At 40.7% G+C, this 9,391-nt stretch overlaps 1 protein-coding gene across 1 annotated transcript in view; it reads left to right on the top strand.

Annotated features, from left to right (window-relative positions):
* The first annotated feature begins 4,170 nt into the window (after positions 1 to 4,170).
* Positions 4,171 to 9,391, top strand: part of flot1a (flotillin 1a) — a 7,494-nt gene continuing 2,273 nt past the window's right edge. The window contains exons 1-12 of the mRNA XM_020618486.1: positions 4,171 to 4,393; positions 4,827 to 4,890; positions 5,216 to 5,291; positions 5,518 to 5,608; positions 6,022 to 6,165; positions 6,424 to 6,543; positions 6,748 to 6,843; positions 7,181 to 7,333; positions 7,523 to 7,704; positions 8,129 to 8,174; positions 8,396 to 8,533; positions 8,672 to 8,836. Of these exons, the coding sequence (XP_020474142.1) occupies positions 4,848 to 4,890; positions 5,216 to 5,291; positions 5,518 to 5,608; positions 6,022 to 6,165; positions 6,424 to 6,543; positions 6,748 to 6,843; positions 7,181 to 7,333; positions 7,523 to 7,704; positions 8,129 to 8,174; positions 8,396 to 8,533; positions 8,672 to 8,836 (1,254 nt within the window). The 5' untranslated portion in view covers positions 4,171 to 4,393; positions 4,827 to 4,847. The remainder of the gene's footprint in view (positions 4,394 to 4,826; positions 4,891 to 5,215; positions 5,292 to 5,517; positions 5,609 to 6,021; positions 6,166 to 6,423; positions 6,544 to 6,747; positions 6,844 to 7,180; positions 7,334 to 7,522; positions 7,705 to 8,128; positions 8,175 to 8,395; positions 8,534 to 8,671; positions 8,837 to 9,391) is intronic.

Here is a 9,391-nt window from a genome sequence, read left to right as displayed (position 1 = left end):
AGTCAGTATCATGTCCATCAACTCATACTGTAACTGGGATTTTAGAAGAACATTTCTCACGTTGTCAGATTAATCACAGGTAATAATGTTGAATAATGCCTCTTTCAGCTGCTGTTGGAATAATTCAGTTGCTTCAGTTCAGTAGCTCAGTACATCACAGTACCAGTGAGGTATGGATGTGGTACCTCATGTGACCACTAGATGGAGTCAAGCACTACAATACTACAGCTGTCCAAACTCCACACACTTAATACTGTGATCATAAGGATAAGGAAGTCTATTGTGGCTAAACAGAGAAACCACATTTTCTGATCATTAATACACTTGTTACTTCTGTGAACTGATACCAAGACTAATCCAGCTCTTTCTAGTGAATCTGTAGTACTTATACTTCACTCTCACTTCACTGTATCAAACTCCGACCTCAGTTTATGTCAGGACAAACTCACCAGTGGCTTCGTTGTAGTACACACTGATCCTGTCCAGCTGCAAGTCGCTGTCTCCATGGTATGTTCCTGTTGGGTCGATGCCGTGCTCATCACTGATCACCTCCCAGAACTAAATAGTCACAGGCCAAAACGTCAGTGGTACAGAAGTCATAAGGAAGGTGGCATTACAGGTGTGTGCTGAAGTCATGCAAAATGTCTCCTTGCTTTGAATTCACTTCATTTAATTACAGTGAAACAGCCTAATTTACAGACTGTACTTTGACAACAAAGGGTGGAGAAGCTGGAACAACAACAGAAGGGTTATGGAGGAGGGGTGTAGCTGAGAGACACCACGTCCTGTCCCACTGTGTTTATCAGACAATGTAGGAAATCTTATTAATGCACCTTTAAATAATAAACTACTTGTAGTTAATCTGGGCATCTATGAGAAGTTATCCAGCAACTTAATAGACAGGAGAAGATTTCGTTTGGAACCAGACTGGGCAAGTCAGTGAATTCAGGCACAGGTAATCCGATGTGAACTGAGGATGACCTCGGTTTCGCTAAGTCCTCTGTAAATACACGCGTCTTTACTGATCAGTCTGAGTAACCCCATGTGCTGCTGCCATGCCTGTTATTGTCCCCCTGGGGCAATTCAGCTGGTTAAACGTGTAATGGTTCAAATTAACCTTTAAAAAACCCTACAAGAATCCCAATTTTTTTTTTTTAAAGATTCAAAGCAATCCATGAGTTGTGTTTCTGATGCATAAATGTTTCAGCAGATAACTGACTGAACATTAATTGCTTGTCATTTTTAAACAAAAATGCCAAAACAACTGCTGATTTTAGCTTCTTAAATGTGACAATTACATGCTTTTTTTTTCTTTGTACCTGACATTAAACTGAATGTCTGTGGGTTTTGGGCCACTGATCAGACAAAATGACATCTGAAGACTTCACTTGGCCTGTAGGAAATTATAATGGGCACTTATCACTACTGATTGTCACTTTATACACAAAACAATTCACAGATTAATCAATAAAAATGGGCAAATTTACCAATAATAATCAGTTGCAGCCTCATCTTGAAAGACATCATGAAACATGCAGCAAAAGTAGTGATAAATATGAAACACTTAATTCACAGATAATCACTCAACAAGTTCGAGTGTAAACAAGTTTTTCAGGGTCACTGGTGGTTTGTGGGCCCGTGCATGTGACACGCTGACTGGAAAGGCAGCCCTTTAAAGGAGCTCATGTGTGCTTTCAGACAGTGGGCCACTTGTCGTCTCTGCCCCTTCGCCCCCTCCTGCTGCGTTCCTCTGCTCTGCCTCAGCAAACTTCTCTTTCTCTTTTCACCCTCTGCTCTTGTCTTTTTCCTCAGCGACAAAGCTTCCAGCTCAGCGGGTGGACAAGGTGGCAGCTGGCCCAGCACGCCTGACCCAGTCTGGCCAGCTTCATTAATCATGAATCACTGGTTTGTCATCAGTGCCAGATGTGTGAATTTTTTAAATGGAATGTTATATGAAGACTATCGCTACAATTTCTTTTATGCTTCTTAATTATTAGTCCGTGGTTTTATTAACTCATGGAGCTTTTAATGTATCACTCACTTTAGTATAACATCAAATACTGGGAACGGTAGTAGTGGTAGTACATAATGGTATTATGTTGGTGTATTTGAGTAGATCGTATTGTACTTTGTGGTACTTTTAATAAGAAATCACATCATTAAGATATTTAACAGTGATTTGTTGTTTCTGTCAGGTACTTTGTATCAGTCTTACAGGTCTTAAAGTATCCTCTCATCCATTGTTAAAACTGGATTAAATTAGATTGTTTTATATTTCATTTCTATTTTACCATTAAATATTATAGTGATAATTCTGTGCAGCAGTTCTGTAAAATGCATTTTAAAAGAATAAAATATATGCATTTCCCTTAGATAAAGGTATCTGGCACTGTAAACAAATGAATTTGGTACTATTAAGGCGAGAACTAATCAACTTTAAACTCATATGTATCTTAAAATTATGGGGCTATAATCGCGTGTAGGCTTTAATCAGGACTGTGATTTAAAAAAGAAGAAAAGGTAGCTATTTCAATCAGGCAATAGAAGGTCTATTCACAAACTGGTGAAAGATGAACAGATTAAATGGTGAACTGAGTCTCTGAGTGACAAACAACAGGACTCCATTGTGTCTGCTTTTGTTGTTTATACAGATAATATATTATTTTCGAGATACAAGAATTAAGCAGTTGATTTTATAAGTCTGTAATTCAATTTAATTGAACTGTTAAAATACACAACAAAAGAAAGGCACCTCAAAAAGTTTTCACAATAAGATAACTGGCAAAAAGTGGAATAAATAAAAACAAAAAGACATTTGCCTGTTCTCACTGCTTCTCCTTACCTTTGCACCAATCTGGTTCCCGCACTGTCCGGCCTGGATATGAACAATTTCCCTCATGATAGCTGGTGGTTAGTGATGGAAATAAAAAGAGGCAGTGATAAAGAACCAACCTACCGACTGATTACAATCTGAACAATGTGTGCACTGCTCCGAGTCCCATAGGCAAGGACAAAGTGTTGGGACGCGGCCATCGCTCCGTTCACGAGTATGATTGGCTGATAGCAGTGCTTCCCCGGCGCTGATTGGCTGAAATGTTAAGTTCTAACGGGGTTTTCTACAGTCAAAAGCAAGGACCGGAAAAAGACAGGGAGTGCCTGGTTTTGTCATCGCTGCCCCGTTGGAGCCCCATTAACCCATTGAAATAATGCAGTAGAATCAGTGATGGAAACACTTAAGTACAAGTCTGAGAATATGTATTACACTTGAGTATTTCCACTTACACCCATATTAATGCTGTAATTCCACCAGAGATGGAAGAAGTAGACTACTCAGATAATTTTCCTCAAGTGCACCAGTGTAGAAAAAAGTTCAAAAGTGTTCATATAATTAGAATACCTTATGCAGAATGGCCAGTTTCAGACTGATGTATAGATACTGATGCATTGATGTGTGCCTCATTTCACTGTAAAGGTGGAGTTCATTTTAATTCTAGCCCAGCAGTCAATCAAACTTTTATTGTATTATTATTTATTATAGCATAAATATAAAAATTATTTATTTTATTATATGTTGTATTATTTTTCTGAAAGTGTAACTAACTGCAAAACAAAAAATAAAATAGGAATTAAAATGATTGTCAATATGTTGCAATATTAGTACCCTGTGTAAATAATAATAATCATAAAGGGAGCACTACAGGGCAAAATGGTTTATATATTATAGACTTTTCATTCATTCATTTTCTACCGCTTAGTCCCTGATCGGGGTCACGGGGCTGGGCTGAAGCTGATTCTGACTATTTTAAAAACTACTGGGTGGTTTAATTTACTGTATACCTAAATGCATTATACTTTATATTCTCCCTATAGTTCTTTAAAATCTGAACCTTAACATAACTAGCAGCTACAGCCTTCAAACTGATAGCCTATAGAGGTGTAGAAGTTATTTCACTCTGAAATGTTGTGGAGTTGGTGTAAAGTAGGCTAGAAGAAAAGGCCAATACTCAGGTACAAGTGCCTCATCATTGAGTGTATGTACTTAGTTTCGTTCTACCACTGCTTAATTCATAGATTAAAGTATTATACAAACCTATTAGCAGTGAGACAACTTAATTTAGGAGGAAAACGTTGAGCAGAATAAACTGAGGCGAATCCATGACAGTTCCCCACCGCGCCACTAGGTGGCGGACGCACACAGGGGGGACGATGGGCGTGCTCAATAGAAACCGCTGAGCTGCGGTCAGTGTATATACGATAGCATCCTCTAATATGTTTTTATCGAGATTAGCCTTCCCTTAGGATTAAATCATATTATTTTCAACTAACACGGACCGCTATTTTTTTAGCATTTTCACCCCGCTTTTCCTAAACCAGTTCGATCCTATTTTAACTGGTAAGTGTGTGACTATATTGCGCATCTATCTACGTCCATTCTCGATTGTAAACATCCATGTAGCCTATATTAAAATGAAGGAATTGACAGCTAGCCGCTGGCAATTTGCAACAAAGTAACGTAAACCAGGCCTTAAATCTTCTCTAATGAGTGGCTGTAATGTATGTTTTCTTTTATTCGGGCGTGTTTTCTTGCGGATTTTACTGCGTAGAATTTGTGTAAATTGGATTTTAGCCTGCTGATCTGCTCTCTGCTTCCCATCACAACCCTTCCTCTTTTAATTCTGAAACAAACAAATAAGATAATGTAGAAAATATATCCAGTGGAGGTGAAATGCGCCTATTTCATATTAATGCCACTGACATTTCCAAACATTTTCCTTATGAATAGAGATGCTTGACTGTTGTATTCTACTGCTTTCTTCTATTTTTAGTCTGAACGAGGATCAGCAAACATGTTCTACACTTGTGGTCCCAACGAGGCTATGGTGGTGTCAGGTATAATGGTGACCTGTGTGACGATTGTTTAAAAATAAATAATACCATTTCCATTGGAATCCACACATATGAAAACATAAATAACATTTTTATAAAATGTCATTATTGTGTAAAGTTCATAAAATAAGAATGACTCCGTGCTAGTTAACCAGTTTTTGGTTGAATATGTAATTCTGAAGTGAAATGTATGTGTGTGCTTTTTTTTTTTTTATTACAATTTGTCTTATACCAAAGATGTTTTATGCCAAAAATGTTAAAATACTCTGCTTGTATATTTTGTCCATTGGTGGTGTCTAAACTGATTTGAGGCTCTACTCTCTCCCAGGCATCTGTCGTTCTCCTCCGATGATGATAGCTGGAGGCCGAGTGTTCGTCATCCCATGCATTCAGCAGATACAGAGGTAGGAAAACATCTGTATCTGTTTTTTATCTTCTTCTGTCCACTGCTGTCTTCCGGTCGATCATGCTCGATATTACTGTGCCCTTTTAACTGAGACATATAGCAGGTGGCAAAAAGCACCACAGCACACAGAAATGGCTACACTTAAATGTGTATGTACCATTAGAGCAGAGGAAAACCAATCAGTAATCATTGTTTTCTTTATCTGTCCCCTCGACTTTATACAGGATTTCTCTGAACACTCTGACTCTGAATGTGAAGAGCGATAAAGTCTACACCCGCCACGGGGTCCCAGTCTCTGTCACCGGAATAGCCCAGGTACGTGTGAACCACTGCAGAGGAAACAACAGGCTAGTGCCCTGGTGAAGCAGGAGGAGGTTTCGCTCAGGCACACAAGTAGAATCTAATGGACAAAGTGTTTCTGTAGGAAAACAACCATCAGCTGCCTCTTTAAAACTGTATAACATAGATGCAGCTGGAAGATGCAGCTAGTTGCCCATCTTGGCTTACACACATTTCTGTGTGTGAGGTTTCCAAAACAAGACCAAGGTGGCACAGAAAAATAAGTCAAGCCAAATTTTATTTATATAGGCCAGTATCACAAATTTACTCAAAAGGGGTTTTACAGTTTGTGCAGTATATCACCTTCTGTCCTTAGGCAGCGTTTCTGCCTTGCATGTATTTACTATAGTAAGTTAAGCAGTTTGTTGAGGAATATCTGTTTCCTACAGATGAAGATCCAGGGTCAGAATAAACAGATGCTGGCTGCAGCTTGTCAGATGTTCATGGGGAAGTCAGAGGCCGAGATCGCGCAGATCGCCCTGGAGACGCTGGAGGGGCACCAACGGGCCATCATCGCCCACCTGACTGTTGAGGTACAGATGTGATGGATGTTAGTGTCACTGTTTATTTTTTAAAGTCAGAGTAAGGACAAATGTATTAAATTTCAATTGTTTAATTGTTCTAAAGATGTGAATGACACAACAAGACACGAGTTTTAAGTTGAAGCTGTTATAGACACATAAGTCTGCAGCAAACCTGTGTTAATGGCAGTGTAACTTAATTTATTAAATAGACTGATTTGGATTCATAATCCTAACATTGATGTGACACTAAACATCTTCCTCTTACAGGAGATCTACAAGGACCGTAAGAAGTTTTCAGAGCAGGTTTTCAAGGTGGCCTCCTCTGACCTAGTCAACATGGGCATCAGCGTGGTCAGCTACACGCTCAAAGATGTTCATGACGACCAGGTACTGCTGCTCTGTCGTCTACTAAAGCCACAACACATTCTTAAAAGGGTGTTTTTTAAATTTTATTTCAAGTGGTTGTCAGGAGGAGAAACGGCTCCCACTGTGGTTTGTTCTCAAAACATTGTGGTGGGTTCTAAAATTTTAAAGGAGGTCATGAACCTGATTGAACACACATCTGATCTTCTTTCTCCCTCTGGTGCACAGGATTACCTTCACTCTCTGGGAAAGGCTCGCACAGCCCAGGTGCAGAAGGACGCTCGCATCGGAGAGGCCAAGAACAAGAGAGATGCTGTGATAAGGGTGAGATGAATCGCATCGTTTCCATCTCCATTGATACTGTTATTCCTATGAAGGTGCTAAGTGTCTCATTTCAACATAAATGCCCTCTTTTCACAGGGAGCAGCAGGGTTTAATGGCCTGTAGCTTGTGGTAGAGGCCATCCTGATGATCCTCTTGTTTCTAGAAGTCTGTTTATAGAGCAGTCTTTTCCTCCGCTTTGTCTGTTTTACTTTGTCACCAGTGATATTTGTCTCTTAACTCTTGTCTGTATTTTAGCATCTTCATCCTGTTCATACTATTTTCTAGAGTTATTCCCTTTGATCCAATGTTTTCTCTGTGTGTGTCTGTCTCTCTGCAGGAAGCCCATGCAATGCAGGAGAAAGTCTCAGCTCAGTACAAGAATGAGATTGACATGGCAAAGGCCCAGAGGGACTATGAGCTGAAGAAAGCAGCCTATGACATCGAGGTCAACACTAAGAAGGCTGAGTCAGAGATGGCCTACCAGCTGCAGGTACATGGGTAGATAACAATGGGTAGTACTGCAGCTGGGTATTTGTAGAGTAAGAAATGCATCTAGTAATTTACAAGTTGCTTTAACTGTTGAGCCTTAACTAGTTTTAATGTTAACTCTTTGATTCAACTCTCATTTCTTGATAGGCTTGATGTGATTTATCTTTAATTTACTCTTTTCCTTTTCCAGGTAGCAAAGACAAAGCAGCGTATTGAGGAGGAGAAGATGCAGGTGCAGGTGGTTGAGCGGACGCAGCAGATTATGCTGCAGGAGCAGGAGATCACTCGCAGGGAGAAGGAACTCGAGGCCAAGGTGAAGAAACCTGCAGATGCTGAGCGATACCGCCTGGAGAAACTGGCTGAGGCTCAGCGGTGAGTTTCAGCTTCATTCTCACTGTTCCTGAACAGCAGGATGGTGGCGTGAGTAGGCAGGTGCTATTTCAGTGTAAGGCCCATGTGTTTACAGTACATTCTCTCTGTTGGCGTGTGCCTATGCAAAATACCGGATCCCTGTTGTTCAGTAGCTGAGCTGATCATTGTGCAGGCTGCAGTGAAGATCAGTTTCTATCTGTAGTCGACCTGCAGGCCTTTTACCATTTCTGTAGTTTGTTTGAGGGAAATAAATGACAAAATCAAAATAGAAAATCACATCATTTCTTGCTTTTTCCCTCCATTATTGTTCATAATATAAGCTGCTATACAGCTACACCTGTTATTGGCACAGATGGTTCAGCCCATGTGTCTCTCTACTCACTGTCTGATTCTACATTTCTCTCTCTCTCTCTCTTCTGTCCAGTCTGAAGTTGATCATGGAGGCAGAAGCTCAAGCTGAGTCCATCAGGGTGAGTCACAGATCACAACAGAAGAATCACAGCTCAGCTCTCTTTAGTTTTCAAAATGGTTTAAGATGGAAATCATGTTGAGAACTTTGTACATATATTCAGTATTGATCCTATGCACACAAGCTCTGTTGTTGTGTGTGGACCTGTGCATCTCACACGGAGGAGAAGGCCCTCTGTGGGGCTGTTTTGGTAAAGGAAGCTCATCTTTGTGTCTCCTTCAGATCAAAGGTGAGGCTGAGGCGTTTGCAGTGGAGGCCAAAGGTCGTGCAGAGGCAGAGCAGATGGCGAAGAAGGCAGAGGCCTTCCGGCAGTACAAGGACGGAGCCATGGTGGACATGCTGCTGGAGAAACTGCCTCTGGTGAGAGACTGCATTCTTTTCACTGCTTTGCTTGCACACTGTCATCTCTGGGTGCTCCATGCTCTTCATCTGCTTGTGAAGGAGGCTCTAAAGGTCTGATCATGGCTCTGACATTTGGTAAAATGTGTCCTCCACTAGATGGCAGAAGAGATCAGCAGGCCTCTGTGTGGAGTCAACAAGGTTACCATGGTGTCCAGTGGAGGAGGGGAGGTGGGTGCAGCCAAACTGTCAGGAGAGGTGCTGGACCTCATGATCCGCCTGCCTGACATGGTGGATAAACTGACCGGAATCAACATCTCCCAGGTAACACAGTCATGCCTGTGTATACATTAATGTATCTATTGCCTGCTGATCTACTGCTTTAGCTTACGCCAGTGGTTCTCAAACATTTTTTGTCATTCCCCACTTAAGAGGGTGGGCGAATTTTCAAGCCCCACTTGTTAAAAAATTATAATGAAATTCGCCAATTTTTATTATAATAATATAATAATAAATTATAATGAAATTTGCCAATCAAATAACACTAAGTTGAAAAATATAAGTGCAACTGTATCGTTTGACAGGGGGACAGTTTTCAATTTTGCAGCCCTTGTTTCAGCATAATCGACACCATGTCTACAGCAGCAGGGAGAATGAGCTGCTCAACAATTGACTGGGGTGTGTTGCCTCTAAATGTCTTCTTAATTTGTTGGGTCCCGTGCTGTCTGCTGCCAGTGGTTTAAGACACAAGACACACATGGGTCTCTCCTCTGCCCCCACCATTCCCACAGTGAATCCAAGCACAAGATGGACTTCATTATATTTTCTTTTCAGCTGGCTTTTTGGTTGATAAGGCTACTGCCTGTTGTTTCTTTGTCT

The sequence above is a fragment of the Monopterus albus genome, unplaced genomic scaffold (genome assembly GCF_001952655.1).
Source record: "Monopterus albus unplaced genomic scaffold, M_albus_1.0 scaffold206.1, whole genome shotgun sequence".
NCBI classification, from domain to species: Eukaryota; Metazoa; Chordata; class Actinopteri; order Synbranchiformes; family Synbranchidae; genus Monopterus; species Monopterus albus.
The sequence above is the reverse complement of the archived record's forward strand: the minus strand, read 5'-3'. Positions and strand labels throughout refer to the sequence as shown.